This window comes from Hyaena hyaena, unplaced genomic scaffold, assembly GCF_003009895.1.
Source record: "Hyaena hyaena isolate Hyena2069 unplaced genomic scaffold, ASM300989v1 scaffold_102, whole genome shotgun sequence".
NCBI lineage: Eukaryota > Metazoa > Chordata > Mammalia > Carnivora > Hyaenidae > Hyaena > Hyaena hyaena.
The window spans coordinates 3,015,965-3,033,753 of NW_024080734.1; the positions used below are offsets into that span (position 1 = coordinate 3,015,965).

General features: G+C 41.8%; 1 protein-coding gene across 1 annotated transcript in view; it reads left to right on the forward strand.

Annotated features, from left to right (window-relative positions):
* The first annotated feature begins 1,499 nt into the window (after positions 1-1,499).
* The window catches only part of ATP6V0E1 (ATPase H+ transporting V0 subunit e1), a 31,327-nt gene continuing 15,037 nt past the window's right edge, over positions 1,500-17,789 (forward strand). The window contains exons 1-2 of the mRNA XM_039235750.1: positions 1,500-1,680; positions 7,607-7,654. Coding sequence (XP_039091681.1) covers positions 1,577-1,680; positions 7,607-7,654 — 152 coding nt within the window. The 5' untranslated portion in view covers positions 1,500-1,576. The remainder of the gene's footprint in view (positions 1,681-7,606; positions 7,655-17,789) is intronic.

Consider the following 17,789-nt stretch of genomic DNA (forward strand, 5'->3'; position numbering starts at 1 on the left):
TTGCAGACCTGCTGCGAGAGTCTCAGGGACTTCCCTGGGGTCCTTGAACCATACTGACTTATTTCCTGAAGTAGTCTTTAAGTGTCTTGAAGTCAGAGAGTATTTCTTCATTTGGTAGGTCACTGAATCTTACTTAGTTCCTGGCCTTCAACACCAGTTTTTATCTGAAGTGTGATAAAAATGTTTTTGACAAATTGACTGATAGAGGGAGCTATTGGCCAATGCTAGCCCACAACTATAATACCCAGATGAAGGAATTTTCTCATTTCACAAAGCATGCAACAGATTTAGACAAAACTGGTGTCTGAAGAGCCACACCCCTGTGCTCCCCCACCCCCAACGCCTGCTTTTTAAAGAAGTTGCCAAAAAGATGAGGCAAAGATTAGACCTAATGGGACCAACTTAAAAGAAAATATTTGCCTTTATATAAGAAAGAGGAAAAAATCCACAATAGCTAAAAAGTGGAAGCAACTCAAATGTCTATCTTCAAATGGAGAAACAAAATGTGGCAAATACATACAGTAGAATGTTATTCATCCTTAAAAGGCAAGGAAATTCTGATACATGCTATAGCATGGCTCAAGCTTGAGGACATTATGCTCAGTGAATCAAGACAGTCACAAAAAGAAAAATACTATATGATTCCACTGATATCAGTGGATATCAGTGATCTAAATAGATATCACTGATATCAGTATCTAGAGTAGTCAAACTTAGAGAAACAAGGTAGAATGGTGGTTGCCAATGGCTGGGGGAAGGGAGAATGGGGAGTTGTTAAATGGGAAAAAGTTCCGGAGGTTGAGTACACAACAATACGAATATGCTTAGTACTACTGGACTTTACATTCCATGGTTAAGAGTGTGAATTTTATGTATATTTTACCACAATTAAAAATAAACTTTAAAAAATAGGAAGAAAGGGATAGACTTTTTTCTCTAATTTAGTTATGGCTGACCTCACCCTTAACTAATAAGTTCAGTTGTACAAAGTGTTTATTGAGCACATTCTATGTATAAGTACTCCTGAGGAGCAACCACCAGTTAAACAGTGCCTGTCCTCAAGGAGTTTGCCCTCTACCAGAGGGTTGGTTAAGATACTCGGCCACAAAAGAAAACACTAACAGAATGAAATAGATCTTGGAGAAGGCAGTGCTTGGACTGGAACTTAAGGGCAACAGAGTTTTGCCTACTATGTTTTGGGGGAGCACTATGAACATAACTATGACCTAGTTTCCTAGATGATTGGTCAGGTCAAAAACTTGGAATCATGTTTGAAGAGTCGGTACAGATGTTAAAGATTATTGGTGCAACTTCCTATTTAATCCAAGAATCTATTCTGCCTCACGAAGGCAGAAATCAGGAGGTAATTCGAGGTAAGGAAATTCGGCTATTGCAGGGAAACTGGTTCACGATAAAGTACATTGGATTTAGGGAGGGGCGGAGTCCGGCGCGCGGGTCACGTGGGGGCGCGGGAGGCGGGTCTGTGCGCACGCTGGTCACGCGGCCGGGTGTTGACACTTCCGGGTGGGACCAAAGTGAGGCGGCTGGGCAGGGGCTGGCAGGTTCCGCGGCAACCATGGCGTATAGCGGCCTCACGGTGCCTCTCATCGTGATGAGCGTGTTCTGGGGCTTCGTCGGCTTCTTGGTTCCCTGGTTCATCCCTAAGGGTCCCAACCGGGGGTAAGTGCGCCGGACCCTCCTTGGGAAGGACGCGCGGTGAGGGCCAGGCCGGGCGGGAGAGGGGGCGACCTGCAAGGGTCAGAGACCTTAGGGCGGCCCGGGCCTCCAGAGGCAGGCCCCGACCGCCTGCAGCCCCCCGACTTCTTACCGCAGCAGCTTCAGTGTTCCCGGGTCCGAGCTTGAGGAGGGTGACTTCCGACAGACCCTCCTTGGCAAGGGGTTTTAGGGAAATTTTTTCTCACCACGGGCCTGTCTGGGGAGGGCGCGTCAGAAATAGGTTTATATCGACTGAAGGAGAAGTTGGGGTTTGCCCCTAGACTTTTCACTACTTTAGCCCTACCCTCCACCCAAATGAGGCCCCGTTTGCCTAAACTTGAAAGGATCAAATAAAACAGACATTGCGCTTTGTGGCTCACAAGTTGTCGCAGTTGCCCAGGGCAAGCTTGTGCAGCAACGTTGAGCCCAGGCCTTGCATCTAGTGGGCGCCAGGTAGTTGGGGCCTGATCGAAAGCGAGATTAATTACCGAAGAGCAGGAGGTATTGTTTAGAAACCCCTGCGTCATACCTTTTGGAGGGCGCCCCTGCGCTTGTATTTGAGTGTACCAAGTTCTTAGAATGGTGGACTCAGACGGTTCTCCTAGACCTCTTTGTTAAATAGAGCTTTTTAATCTACTTTATAAGTATGAGATAGAGCTTTATCTTCGTAGGAGCTTTGGAACACCCTCTTTCTGGTTCCTCTTTTGCCTCTTAGTCATCTTTTCTCGGCACAAAATCACGTGGAGTGAAACAGGCTGAAGACAGAGCTTGTCAGAAACAACATCTCTTGCTTTATTCTTTGAAACAAATTGGTGGCTTTACGGTGCTTTGCATGCGTAGTAGGCATTCAGTAACTAACCATTGAGTGGAGAATTCTATTGCCTTTAGTAAAGGAGAGATAGTGCTATTACTTCCTTAATATTTTGTGACCCAGACCCCGTTTGCTGTCTGGAATAAGCTTCTATTAGATTTGGTACTGATGTCTTGCTTGAAAGTAAGCCAATTTGTTAAAGAGTTAAAATGGTAGATGAATTTCTGTCATTTGGTAGTATTTCCCCTTCCCCCCTCCCCCCATAACATCAGTTACAGAGGGTCATCTCTCTAGCCTATGATAAATGGTGCAGAATGTCAGAGTTTTGGGGTCATTAAAACAATTTGTATTAACCAACTTTAATTTCTTAGACTTTTTTCTTCTACTGGAGTTAGAGAACAACAAAGTGCTTCTTTGTTGTGTTTCTTTCTTCAATTATTTCATTACCCTACTTGTCTGCCTTTCCAGCCTAAATGCTCAAAAAAGTATTTATTCATGTGCTGGTAATAGTGACCACTCCTATCTCAAAAGACCCACATTTGGGACTCACCCTGCCCAGCCTTGGGACTTCATGCCAGTGCTGTTAATCTAAGATAATGAAATGCTTCTTGTAGTACATTGGACTACTCAGTTTCCAGCCCCAGTGTCATGATTCAGGTTTGACCTGCTAGTGATCTGTTAGCTGGGCCTAATTCACAATCTCTTCCCCAATCCTTGTATTTCCTGCTCTTGCAGGAAGGATTGAGCCTTCTTAGAACACCAAGAGTCTCCTAGGAGTTACTGTATTACACTTTGAGAAACCCTGCTCCTAGCTGGATGATCCCTGTGACCTTGGGCAATTTAGTTAACTTTTCAGTGTTCCCATTTCCTTACTGTAAGATGAAAATATTAGTACTGAATTCGTACTAGTTACCCTTTATCTCCTGAGAGGCTCCGAATGGGTTTGTTTTTAGCATGTGAAGTTTGATTGCTTCAGGGACTAGGTGAAGTTTTAATCAGGAGAGCATTTCAGGTTTGAAGCATTTGAAAACATCTTTGTTAAGGAGATAAGTAAAGGTGTGTGACCAGGGAAGAAGAGAGACTTTGATGTTAGATCCTTTCCCCCGTAAGTCCCAAGCACATCAGAGTGCAGAAAAATCTCTAAAACCTAAAGCAAACCCCTTGTTCTCATTTTTTTTCTACACTGACAAAGGTCCAGATGAAACCAAGTTTGTGTTTGGAATCAGCTTTCCTGACCATTCATGATTTCCCTCTCTTTAGGAATCCACAGATGCTCTAAAAGCTTCAGGTTTTCACTTGGCCCCTTTAGCAGTAAGTGTGGGGGAGAGGTTGGAGCTAGATCACAGGGAGTTCATTCCTCTCCAGTTCTTTCTAACATACAGAACATTTTCAAACATACAGAAAGGTAGAAATAGAGAGAGTGCTGTATGCCAGCCACCACTTAGATATAAATGGTAACATTCAAATTTGCTTTATGTCTGTGAATAGGTGTGAGTATGTGTGTGTATATACACACATATATAATTCTGTGCACTGTTTGAAAGTAAATTGCATTCATCATGATACTTCACCCCTAAGCACTTCAGCAGGCAACAACTCAGTACATATCTGGAGAGGATATTTTATGTATGTATGAATGTAATCTCTACCACCAGCATGGGGCTCGAACTCATGACCCTGAGATCAAAAGCTCCATGTTCTTCTGACTGAACTGGCCAGGCATCCCTGAAGATTGGGGGTACTTTCGCTATGAAACTATTAAGCAGGTAACATAATGAGACAGCTGTTTTTAGCTCCCTGAGATGGTCTTTGGGGAAGACAGAAGATACAAGGATTCCAGCTTGAGGCAGAGGAATGGAGGAAAATGAGCAAAAGCTTGGAATGGACAATAGCAAACATGAGGTGTGTTGGGGGACAGTGAGGTGCCCTGCGTTTGGGAGTAAAAGGTTGCTGTGTGAAAGTGGAGAGTGGAGAGGATGGGTGGAGAGAACTGATTACTGGTGAGGAGCTGGACTTGATAGTGTAGCTCTTCATTTTTTTTTTTTAAGTTTGCTTATTTATTTTGAGAGAGAGCACACTCGAGTGCGAGCAAGGGAGGGACACAGAGAGACGGAGAGAGAGAATCCCAGGCAGGCTTCTCGCCGTCCGGAAGGAGACAGATGTGGGGGCCTGATCTTACAAACCGTGAGATGGTGACCTGAGCCGAAACCAAGAGTCAGATGCTTAACTGACTGAGCCCCCCAGGCACCCCTTAAAGCATTCTTATTATTTATGCAGCTGTCAAAGTTTTGTAGCACAAACTCCTATGCATACTTATTTACGTATTATAAGCATCTTGTGTAAGTTATTTTGGCCTGGTCCATGGGCCTCCTTCAGCTCCCTTCCTGACTGGCCTCTCAGCGTTTTCCCTTTGCCTCTTCCTCCCCCCCGTCGTGCCCCCCCCCCCCCCCCCCCCCCCAGTTTTTTCCACTCTGTGGAGAGATTCTCTTGGAATCTGAATCAGATTTTGTCAGTCCTGTCCTCAGATCCCTCCAAATAGCTTCCCTTTTCCTTTAGAGGCCACCAAGACACTGCTCTTTGCCCTCCTGAGTGTCAGAAATTGCAGGACTGCAGCTGATCTATTTTGAAGGTGTTTCCAATTCTTGTCTATATTCTCTCCTTCCCTGACTTCCCTTCCTGCTAGGCTCCCATGGCTCTGCTCAGCCGCTGGGGCCTCTGTCCTCTTCTAACCCCTGGTACCCTAGAGCCTCTGAGTTCGCTATTCCCTCTGTCGGGAACATTCCCCCACCTCCTTCAGGACCCACTTGCCAGTCCTTCCCTCTTTAAAATTGCAGCCGGAGCAGGCGCCTGGGTGGCTCAGTCATTAAACATCCAATTTCGCCTCAGGTCATGATCTCATGGCTAGTGAGTTCCAGCCCTGAGTCAGGCTCTCGGCTGGCAGCTCAGAGCCTGGAACCTGCTTTGGATTCTGTGCCTCCCTCGCTCTCTGCCCCTCCCCCACTCACGCTTGTTCGCTCCCTTTCTCCTTCAAAAATAAATAAACATTAAAAAAAATTTTTTTTAATTGCAACCACAGCCTCCAACCTCTGTATACCCTTATTCTCCTTTCTTGCTTTATTTTTCTCCATTAGCATTTACTGACCATTTGGCATACTAATAGTACATAAGTAAATAGTTTTTGGAGCACCGGGGTGGCATAATTCAGCTCAGGTCATGATCTCAGGGTTCTTGGGTTCAAGCCCCACGTCAGGTTCTGTGCTGACAGCTCAGAGCCTGGAGCATGTTTCAGATTCTCTGTCTCCCTTTTTCTCTCTGCCCGTCCCCTACTCATGCTCTCTATTGCTCTCAAAAATAAATAAACACACACAAAAATGGTTCGTTTATTGTTTATCTTATTTGTTTCCCCCCACCCCTCTGTTATGTAAAGTTTACCAGGGCAGGGATTGTCATCCATTTTGTTTATTCCTCTTTCCCCAGAGCCTAGTACATACTGGACTCTCACTGAAAATCTGCTGAATGAATGAATGGATGTGCCAGTATTAACCACAGAAAGTACACATGCGCGCACACACAGCTTCTAAAGGATGAGTTGAAAATAAATAGGAATTCTAATATTTCCTTCTTATATTCTAGAAGATAGTCTTCCTTATCCTGTGGGGTGTGGAAACCCCCTTTTTGGAAAATGACTCCTATGGATGATGGGGAGTATTGAAAGGTGTTCAGCTGCAGAGTGATATGATGGAAAGAATATTTTAGAAAGATGGATCTGAGGTGAATGTGATAGGATGATAGGGAAGGAAGAAAGTTTTGAATCTGCCAGCATTTGGTGACTGAGGGTGAAGAGGAGGTGTGAGCACAAAGATGACATTTGTGGAGTGGGTTGGATGGGTGGAAATGACAGAGCTTCTTCTGGGGAATAGGGAATTGGGAAGAGGAGCTTATAGAAAGAGAAATGGGAAGAGGATATCATTAATTCAGTTTTTTAAATGTTGAGATTCCGCTGATCAGAGGTGCAGATTTAACTGTTTTTCAGACAGGAATGGAGATGGGGAGAAGTGAGCATTAGAAAGTTATATATTTACTTATTTAAAAAAATTTTTTTGAAGAATGATTTCTTTTTCATTGTGAACCCATGCAGTTCTAATGTTTTTTAAATATTTTTTTTTTCTTTTTTTTTTTGGTAATCTCTATCCCCAACGTGGGGCTGGAACCCACAACCCTGAAATTAAGAGTCCCGTGTTCTTTTGATTGAGCCAGCCAGATGCCCCTAGAAAGTCATATATATATATTTTAATGTTTTTGAGGGGGATAGGGAGAGACAGAGTGCAAGCCGGAGAGGGGCAGAGAGAGAGGGAGATAAAGAATCTGAATCTGGCTCCAGACTCCTAGCTGTCAGCACAACCTCCATATGGGGCTTGAACTCACGAACTGTGAGATCATGACCCGAACTGAAGTTGGACACTTAACTGACTGAGCCACCCAGGCACCCCTAGAAAGTCATATTTTTAAAAGTGTAGTGTCATGGGTGGCTGGATGGCTCAAATGGTTAAGCATCCAACTCTTGATTTCCACCCTGGGCATGATCTCATTGTTCATGAGATCAAGGTCCACAGCACAGAGGCTGCTTGGGATTCTCTGTCTCTGTGTCTCTCTGTCTCTCCCCTGCTCATTGAGTTCTCTCTTTCTCTCTCTCTGTGAAAATAAATAATAAATGAATATTTTTAAAACAAGCCTGTAAAATAAAATACAAGTATAGTGTCATTTCTTTGAAAATTACCATAAACGAAGTTTCTTGGATATCAAAACTAATTGTCACTGCAGCCTTTTTGTGTTCAGTTTTAGATGGGTTTGGGATTAGCCATCTAAGCTCTGGCCTCAATACGCATCCCTTTAAATACATATGTTAATTACTTAAACTTGTACCGAGTACAGTCTGTTGATGTTTGAACAGATTCAGATTGCTTTTTTGGTGCACAGTCCTTGCCAGTGTGAGAACTTGGGAAGGAGGCTTACACCATCCTGCAGTGTCTGCTTAGTTTGCCAGTTATCTAATGCTGTTTTGTTTTATTTTGTTTTTAGAGTTATCATCACCATGCTGGTAACCTGTTCAGTTTGCTGCTATCTCTTGTAAGTATATTTCTCTTGTGAGTAGCTTTTTCCCCAAGATAATAGGAAATTATTCTTGGTATTTATAATGTGTGTGATTGAGAAATAGATTCGTGGGGGCGCCTGGGTGGCTCAATCAGTTGAGTGTCCAGCTTTGGCTCAGGTCATGATCTCAGGTTCGTGATTTGAGCCCCTTGTTATCTCTGTGCTGACAGCTTAGAGCCTGGAGCCACTTCAGATTCTGTGTCTCCCTCCCTCTTAGCCACTCCCCCGCTCAGTCTTTCTCTCTTCTCTCCTTCAGAAATAAATACACATTAAAAAAAAAGAAAACAATTTGTGGAACATGATTGTTGTGAAACTTTTACAGTTTTGCGTCACTGGAGCTTGTTCCTTATGTAACATCTAGAAATAATACCCAAGATAGAAAAGAACAGGCTTTTCTGCTGTTCAATACATTTACATAAGAACTGTACAGATGCTTTGTTCTTCTGGCAATACAAGTGTAAATTATTTGGCACAAATTTAAATCTTACAATTAGCCAGAAGTTGCCCTTGTACTACTTTATATTTTACTGTTGTAAAGATTTTAGGCATACTCACTTCATTTAAGTATCTCACCGTGAAGCCAGTAGCCATTCTTTATCATGATTTATTTGATGAACAGAAGTTGAGCGAGAACTGCGATCAAGAGAATTTTTTAACAATCATATACTGTATCAAAGTGTGATCATAATTAACACCACCTATTTGAAAGTTTACACAGTCTGTATAAATTGTTGCTTGAAAGCTATTTTAAGAGATATAAGTTAATTCCTCAGCATATATTTTTGGAATACTAATGAGGATTCTTAACCCTCATGAGTGTCAGCAACAGCAGACCTGTAATTGAACTACTGTAAAGAGGTTTCCAGTTCTTGTCCACATTCTCCCCTTCCCTGAAGTATGGAATGAGTCAAGCTCCAGAAGAAAACTGAGCGTTAATCAGTTTGTGGAAAGAATGACCATTTCAAACGTATTCAAAGACCTTATGGTTTCTTTTTTTTTTTTCATTGAGATCCATCCCATGTACCATAAAATTCATCCTTTTATGAACTTCTTTTTAGAGTTTGGGACCAAAGGTTCTCTCTTAAAGAGCGCTGTGTAGCTTCCGGAAACCTCTTTATATGGAAAATGTTAGTGTTGGCGCAACTGTGGTTTAGTGCCCACGGGAGGGAGGAACCGGCAGTTCTGGTCATGTGATGAAAGGCCTGGCTCTTTGTGACTCTGAATCTGTGAATTTCTTACATCCTAGGGATTTTGCACTAAGGCTTTACAAAGAGGTGTGTGGGGATAACCCGGTTCTAGTTGTTGGCATAGACCAGAATCTGCCCCCGATGAAAAGTTATTACAATGAATTCTCTCTATGTGGCCATTCAGTCCCTTGTTTGAGTGCAACTTGAAGTGTGTAAAAGCCGGATCATAACGCACATTAGAAGTTTTGCTAAATGACGATGGTGTTTGACTGCCTCAATGCTAGGGCTTAAATGATGAGACTTTCTACAGTTGTCTTGTTTAGTCTGTATTTTTCTCGTTAAAAAGGTAAATGGCTTTGGGGCGCCTGGGTAGCTTAGTTGGTTTGAACATGCGACTTTTGATTTTGGCTCAGGTCGTGGTCTCACCATCGTGAGCTGGAGCCACACATCAGGCTCTGTGCTGAGTGTGGGGCCTGCTTGAGATCCTCTCTCCCTCTTCCCCTCTCCCCTGCTTGTGCTCGCTCGCTCTCAAATAAAAAAAAAACTTTAAAGGTAAAAGACTTTTTTAGGTGATATAGTTCAGCTTCCAGGATGGAAGAATGGAAAATTCTTAAACCAGCTGTGTTTAGCTTTAAAGAGTGAAGAAGTACACACGTCATCAAGAATTTCTCATTTTTGTAAGGGTGATTGAGCTTCAGTCTGTAGCACTGAATCCCCTATCGAAATCTCAACAAGGGAGCTGTTTTTCAGTCCAGGAGTCAACGAGTGGTCAGAAGGCCTTTGTTTTTATTCCTTTGAAGATCTCTGCGGCCTGAGCAGCAAGGTTGGTGGTAGGGTTTTAAAAATGAGAAAATTACTGCACAGGAGAATGACTGGGGAATAAGAAGATGGGGCAGAAATGTTTTATGACTTTCTGGTCCTCCGTTGTGTGTGAAATTTGCTTAATTTTCATGTAATACTTTCTTTTTTTAATGTTTATTTTTAAGAGAGAGAGCGAGTATAAGTAGGAGAGGGGACGAGGAAGGTGGGGGGCAGAGGATCTGAAGTGGACTCTGCTGGTAGCAGAGAGCCCTCTGCGGGGCTCGAACTCTGAGCCAAAGTTGAACGCTTAACCAACTGAGCCACCCAGGCGCCTCTCGTGTTTTCTTCAAAACAAACAATAAACCTTTCCAATCAGTTCCATGCCTCTTATTTTCATTTTCAGGTGTAAAATGAATGACTGGATTTGAAATTATACATCTTTTGAGTTTTAGTGACTCAGTTGAGAAATAGCTGTGAGCTTTTACCTCTTGCTGTCTGGATTTTTTTCCTTTGTCCCAAACATATGGGTGACTTCTCTGTTGACAGTGGATTAGTTCTGTCATCAGTGTATTAAATATAGCACACAGCGTCCTGATGTTAAATGTTGCTGGAGGCCATTGTATGAGGTAATGAGGTGTGTAGTGTAGACTTTATGAAATTGGTTTTTTTCTTTTGTTTCTTTGAAACCTGATCATATATCCTATTTAGTTAAATATCTGCCTGGAACATGGGTGAATGACTTGAATTCAAATCCCAAATACTTGATTCCACAAAGGGACAAGATTCTGTAATAAATTTGAAATTTAAAGAAAACTTCACTGTTTGGCATCAGTAAGTATATTTTTTTGAAACTACCTCTTGAAATAAGACCCCCTCCCCCCGCCCCCCAAACTGCATCTCCTAAGCAGAGTCGCATTTTGAAATATGTCCAGGGACTTCTACATTGCTTTCAGTGTATGGCAGTTTTTTTCTCTTTCCAGTTTGTTCTGGTTTAAGGTTGGATTCATGGGGTGTGACTTGTTTGAGCTCTGAAAAATCAGGATCTCTGCCAGTACAACCAGTCTGTGTTAATAGTTCAGCAGAGGAATGTCTCAATGTTATACATCTGGTTCTCTCTTTGAGCCACAAGGTCACTTTTGTTCCTTAAGCACACAGTCCTGTTAATTACTGTTCCATAATTTGCTTTGGTCTTAGGTTAGTTTTTAATGTTGAATTGTGGATGTAGCTTGCCCAGAATTACAAAACTTAACGCCTTGAGGGTAAATTAGAAATTCAGGATCATATTATGAAGATACAGTTGCTTCTTGGAAAACATGCTGTATCTTTAGTGCTTGACTAATTGTGCCTCTACCTGCAGAGGGATACATAAAAAGAAATATTGACGAAGAGGCAGGAGTCCCTGGTTCTTCCAGGATGAATAGTATGTGACCTGATTATGTGGTAGTATGGTTATGAGTTTTATTTTTTTATTATTTATTTTTAATGTTTATTTTTGAGAGAGAGAGAGACCGAGCATGAGCATGGGATGGGCAGAGAGAAAAGGAGACACCGACTCCAAGCAGGCTCCAGGCTCTGAGCTGTCAGTCCATGGGCTCGAACCCATGAGATGATGACCCGAGCTGAAGTCAGACACTTAACCAACAGAGCCACCCAGGTGCCCCTGGGATTTAGGTTTTATATTAAGGGACTAGGAGATCTCTTTTAGGTTTTTAATAAAGGAGTGGTTTGCTGGGATGATCTTTCTGGCCGCTCTGTGGTGAATAGATTGCTGGGAGGCCAGCACGGAAGTGGAGACACCAAGGTTTTTGTATTCATTTGAGTACAAGATCTTTGTGGTTTGGCCTGAGATGGCGGCAAAGATGAAGAGAGATGCACAGAGTCGAGAGGTGATTTGGGAGTAGAATTTATTCGTCCTGGTGATGGATTGGATGTGGGAGGAATCAGGGTTGTCTCCCAGGTTTTTGGGTTGGTGGAGACATGAGGTGCGATGAATGTCAGATCAAAACTTCAGTCAAGGACATGCTAAGATGGGGAAGCCTGTGAAAGTTCTGAGAGATGTCAAATGGGAAATGGTACAAAGAGAGGACTTTGAGGCAGTGAGGCTGCATGTAATTACCTAAGGCAGTGGTCCTCTGTTGGGGCTACTGGCTTCCAGTAGGTAGAGGCCAGGGATGCTGCTCAGCCTCCTACACCACACAGGACAGACACTCCCTCCCCGTCTCCCCAACAATGACTTAATGTGACCCCAAATTATCCACATGTGCTGAGGTAGAAACACCCTGCTGTAAAAGAAGAGATGAGAGATACAGTCTAAGCTGAGGAATGCCAGCATTCAGATGTTGTGTCGAAGAGGAGGGGCTGAAAAAGGGCCACCTTAAGCCTCTTCTGTTGAATAAGGGGAAGTGACAGGAATGTAAGAAGGGATGAGAGTGTAGTAAAGCCGGCAGGCGTGCATTCCAAAGGAGAAGTCAGGTTTTCACAAGAGCAGGACAGAATTGTCTGGAGGCAGCCCAGGGGAGCAAAGAACTTACCCCATTGCCAAAGCCTGGGTTATCTGGTATAAGAATAACTTCTGCTTGAGAGAGCCTCAGAGTGGAGCAATGGGAAGTGAAATGTGTGAATGATGGATCATTGACCAAGTTACAGAGAACACAGTGGAAGGGTTTTGAAGACAGGGAAGAGTAGATGTTGGGTCAAGTGGGGAGATGAGCAGAGCAGTCTGAGAATGGAATTGGGTCATAATAGGTGGTCCTGGGAGGTTTGGAGGGGGCACATTTTGGCAAAGATTGAGAAGCACGAAGATATGACACCTGTTAAACTGAAGTCTTATAGTTCCTGTTACTGGGTTAGGATTTGGACCTGAAGGATTCCATAATAGGTCGGTGCTTGGAGACGCTTTAGCAGTTAGGCATGACTGCTCCCAAAGGTCCTCGGCACTCCAACAGTGGAATCAGCCTTTTTTTTTTTTTTTTTTTTTTTTGAGAGAGAGAAAGACAGAGCGAGATCAGGGGGAGGGTAGAGAGTGACAGAGACACCAAATCTGAAGCAGGCTTCAGGCTCCGAGCTGTCAGCACAGAGCCCAAATCAGGGCTCGAACCCACAAATCGGGAGATTGTGACCTGAGCTGAAGTGGGATACTTAACTGACTGAGCCACCCAGGTGCCCCAGGCTTTTCTTTTTTTTTTTTTTTAATTGTTGTTTTCATGGTATGGATACTCCATTGTTGCTGCATCATTGGATGGTAAGATGTTCCTTTCTCCATTAAACTGCCTTGGCATCTTTGTTCAAAATGATTAGACCATGTATGTGTGAGCCTACTTGCAGATGGTCTGTTGGTTGATTTTTTTGTCTAGCCTTATCACAATACCACATTCTCTTGAATATTTAGTTTTATATTAAAATCAAAACATTGAAGACCTTCATATTTTTAAAGATTATTTGGCTAATTTAAAATAGCCATATAGATTTGAGAATAATCTAGTCAGTTTCTACCCTAAAAAAGCCTATTGATTTTAGTTGGCATTGTGTTTAATTTGTAGATCAATTTGGAGAGAACTGACATTTAAACAATACCAAGTCTTCTGATCTTTAACATGGTATACTTTTTTATTTACTTAGATTTTCTTTTATTTCCTTACTTCTCCTGAATTTGGGTTTAATTTGCTCTTTTTCTAACTTCTTAATTTACATCCAAGTTAGTTAGCATATAGTGCAACAGTGATTTCAGTGGATTCCAGTGATTCATCCCCTATGTATAACACCCAGTGCTCGTCCCAGCAAGGGTCCTCCTTAATGCCCCTCACCAATTTAGTCCATCCCGCCACCCACAACCCCTCCTGCGACCCTCAGTTTGTACTCTGTATTTAAGAGTCTCTTATGTTTTGTCCCCCTCCCTGTCCTTATATTATCTTAGCTTCTCTTCCCTTATATTCATCTGTTTTGTATCTTAAATTCTACCTATGAGTGAAGTCATGATGTTTGTCTCTCTGACTAATTTCACTTAACATCATACCCTCTAGTTCCATCCACATTGTTGTAAATGGCAAGGTTTCAGTCTTTTGGATTGCCCAGTAATATTCCATCGTGTGTGTGTGTGTGTGTGTGTGTGTGTGTGTGTGTGTGTGTGTGTGTATACACGCACACATACATATACCACTTATCCATTCATCTGTCAATGGACTTTTGGGCTCTTTCCATACTTTGGCTATTGTTGATAGCGCTTAGTGGAAACGTAAATGATTTTAAACCTTTGTTCTTTTTAAAATGTAAGCAATTAATTCATCAGAATTCCCTCTAAGCATTACTTTAGCCACAGCCTACAAATTATGATGACACTGTATTTTCTATTAATTTTTAAATATTTGCCATTTTTCTAGATGTCTTATCAGGAGATACACTATGGGGTTGCCTGGGTGGCTCAGTGCATTAAGCGTCTGACTTCATCTCAGGTCATGATCTCACGGTTAAGTGGGTACGAGCCCTGCATTGGGCTCTGTGCTGACTGCTTAGAGCTTGGAGCCTGCTTCAGATCTGTCTTCCTCTTTCTCTGCCCCTCCCCTACTCATTCATTTTTTTTCCTCTCTCAAAAATAAATAAACATTAAAAAAACAAAAAAAAAGAATCTCTATAAGAGTCCAATCTTTTGCAGTTGGGGTTTGTTTTACGACCTAGCATAATAGTTTATCATTATAATCATTTCCTGTACACTTCAAAAGTGTTTATCTTGAAGTTAGGTGTGGTGTGTTTTATAAACGTCAGGTCAGGGCAGTTCAAATCTTCTGTATCTTTATTGAGTTTTTTTGTCACTCTTATTACTGAAAGAGGGTGTAAAGTCATAAGCTATTGTGGATTTTTCTGTTTCTCTTTTTAATTCTTTCCACTTTTGTCTTACATATTTTGAAGCTTTGTTATTAGGAGCATACACATTTATGATTATGTCTTCCCAATGAGTTGACATTTTTATCTTTATAAGGTACCTGTTTTTATCGTTGGTTATACTTCATGACTTGATTTTTGCTTTTACTGATATTGATAGTCAATCTGCCTTTCTTGTGCTTGTTGTATCTGTCTTTATATTTAGAAAGTGCCTTTTTCAGACAGCATATAATTCAGTCTTATTTTTTAATCCATTCTGACTGCCTTTGCCTTTTAAAGTTCCTTATTTTTGTAGACTTGAGTTTGTTTTTTTATTTTTTTAAACATTTTTAATGTTTATTTATTTTTGAGAGAGAGACAGTGTGAGCAAAGGAAGGACAGAGAGAGAAGGAGACACAAAATTCAAAGCAGGCTCCAAGATCTGAGCTGTCAGCACAGAGCCTGACATGGGGCTCGAACTCATCAGCTGCACAATCCCCATCTGAGCTGAAGTCAGATGTTTAACCAACTGAGCCACCCAGCCCCCCTTTGAGTTTCTTTTTTTAAAAAGTTTATTTATTTTTATTTTATTTTATTTTATTTTATTTTTTTAATGTTTTTTATTTATTTCTAGGAGAGAGAGAGAGACAGCGTGAGCAGGGGAGGGTCAGAGAGAGAGGGAGACACAGACTCTGAAACAGGCTCCAGGCTCTGAGCTGGCAGTCAGCACAGAGCCCGACGCGGGGCTCGAACCCACGAACAGCGAGATCATGACCTAAGCGAAAGTCGGACGCTTAACTGACTAAGCCACTCAGGCGCCCCTGAGTTTATTTATTTTTAAAGAGAAAGCATGAGTTGGGGGAGGGATAGAGGGTGAGAGAGAATCCCAAGCAGGCTCTGCACTGTCGATACAGAACCTGATACAGGGCTGGAACTCACAAACCACAAGATCATGACCCAAGCCAAAGTCAGACACTCAGTTGACTGAGCCACCCAGGCGCCCCTGTAGATTTGAGTTTTTATCTGATATCCCTTCACTCTGAGGAACTTCTTGTAGTATTTGTTGTAGCACAGGTATGCTGACGACATATTTACTAATCTTTCATTTACCTGAAAATGTCTTTATTTCATGTTCATTTTTTTGAAGGATAGTTTTTCTAGATAAAGAATTCTGAATTGACAGGATTTTTCTTTTCTCTTAGCTGACTTTAAAGATGCTTTTCTATTGTCTTCTGGCCTCCATTGCTTCTGCTGAGAACTCAACTATAATTTAAATAATTATCCCTCTTTATACATTCTTTTTCCTTTGGATATTATCAAGATTTTCTCTTTATCTTTGGTTTTCAGCAGGTTAAGCATGATGTGTGTAGGTGTAGTTTTCTTTGAATTTATTCTGATTGGAGTTTGCTAAGCTCTATGAATCTGTAAGGTAATGCCTTCCATCAAATTTGAGAAATTTTCAGCCTATATTTCTTCTATTTTTTTCTGCTGTATTCTTTTTCTCCTGACACTCCAGTTGCACCTATGTTTGACCGTTTGATGTTTTTTCCCCCAATGTTTTGTCTCTTATATCTTTAGATTGGATAGTTTCTGTGGATCTGTCTTTAGGTTCACTGACTCTTTCTTCTGCTATCTCCAATCTTCTGGTAAGCCCATCCAAAGAGTTTTGGTTTGTATATTACACTTTTTAGTTCTAAAATTTCCATTTGGTTCTTTTTATGGTTCTAATTTATTTTCTGGCATTCCCAATCTGTTCATTCTTCATAGCCAGTTTTTCTTTTAAGTCCTTAAGTATATTTATAATAGGTGCTGTAAAGTCATTGTCTTTTAACTACAACACCTGTATCATTTTGGAATCAGCTTCTGTAGATCCCTTTGTTCTTGACTGTTGATTACATTTCTTGTGTTTTTGCATGACTGTTTTCTACTAAATACTGGATATTGTAGATGGCAGAGACTCTGGATTCTGCTTTGTTTCTCTGAGAAAGATTAAATTTTGTTGTAAAAAACAGTTAAGTTATTAATTGATCACCTTAAACTTGTGGAAGGTTGGTTTTATACTTTGTTGGGGCAGATCTATGTCAGTTTGGCCCTTAGATTAGAATGAATTCTCCATTAGAGTGTGGCCCTCCTCGTTCTGGAATTTCAGTGGAAAATCTGAGTGTTTACCAAGCTCTTCTAACCTCAGACTCTGAACCCTCTCCCTCCTGTGATAGGCAGCAGCTGAAATTTCTCCAACATCCTTTCAGACTTCCAGGTGTTTTCCACAGTACTTTTCCAGGAACATACACGGTTCGAGGATCAGCTAAGGGGTTAAGGGAAATTTACACACAGACTTTGGGACTCCCCTTTTTGGCCCCTCCTTTTTGAGATTTCCTTCTTTAATTTCCAGCTATCCTGTCAGCTCTGAACTTCATTTTCCAATACCCCACGCCAGTAAGACTGCAGTATTTCTTGAGCTTCAGTTGTCTTGCCCCACACGTGAACTGGACAATGTTCTCAGGAGGAATGCTCTATAAAGTTACTGGTGTGGCCTCCTTCATAGGAGGATTAAATCCCCTCCGGGTTCTCCCTGTGTTTGGACATTCTCTAGTGCCATCCAATAGTTATTTTTCCAACTCTATTCAGGGTTTATAATCACTTTCTATAGGATTAGTATGATAGGAGCTACTCTGCTTTACCAGAGCAGAATTTCACCAGCCGACATTTTTATTTTCAGGTATTCTATTTTTCATTTATGTAGATGTTTATTTTGCTGCTTTTACAAGTTTTGCTTTTCGTTCCTCCCTCCCTCTCTTCCCCATTTCTCCCTGCGCATATTCAGGCTTCTTTCTTGAAACACAGTAGACTGTTGATAGTCCACATCTGATCATGCCTGTACATGATATCCTTCCAGGTCTGCATCAGCTCTTTGCTTTGGTCCCTCTCACTGATGGTGCCGTATGCATTTAATATAGTTGACTGCCATCTATCCGTTTCCCGTATAATTCCATGTGTGTGACGTCTTTGAGGCACCTACTATGAGAGTGGGCTTCTGCAGAAAGGATTTACACTCTGCTGAGCGCCAAGGGCCATTATCACTGTGGGATCAAATTGAATAAATGTCTTCGTGTGTGTGTGTGTGTGTGTGTGTGTGTGTGTGTGTGTGTGTGTTTGAACCATACGGTACGATTTTGAGTTACAAACCTTCATTATGGCTCATTTTCAGTGGCAGTTTTTCGCCTTCCTTCTTGATGGTTTTATTTGAGACCACTGATTTTCCTAGCATT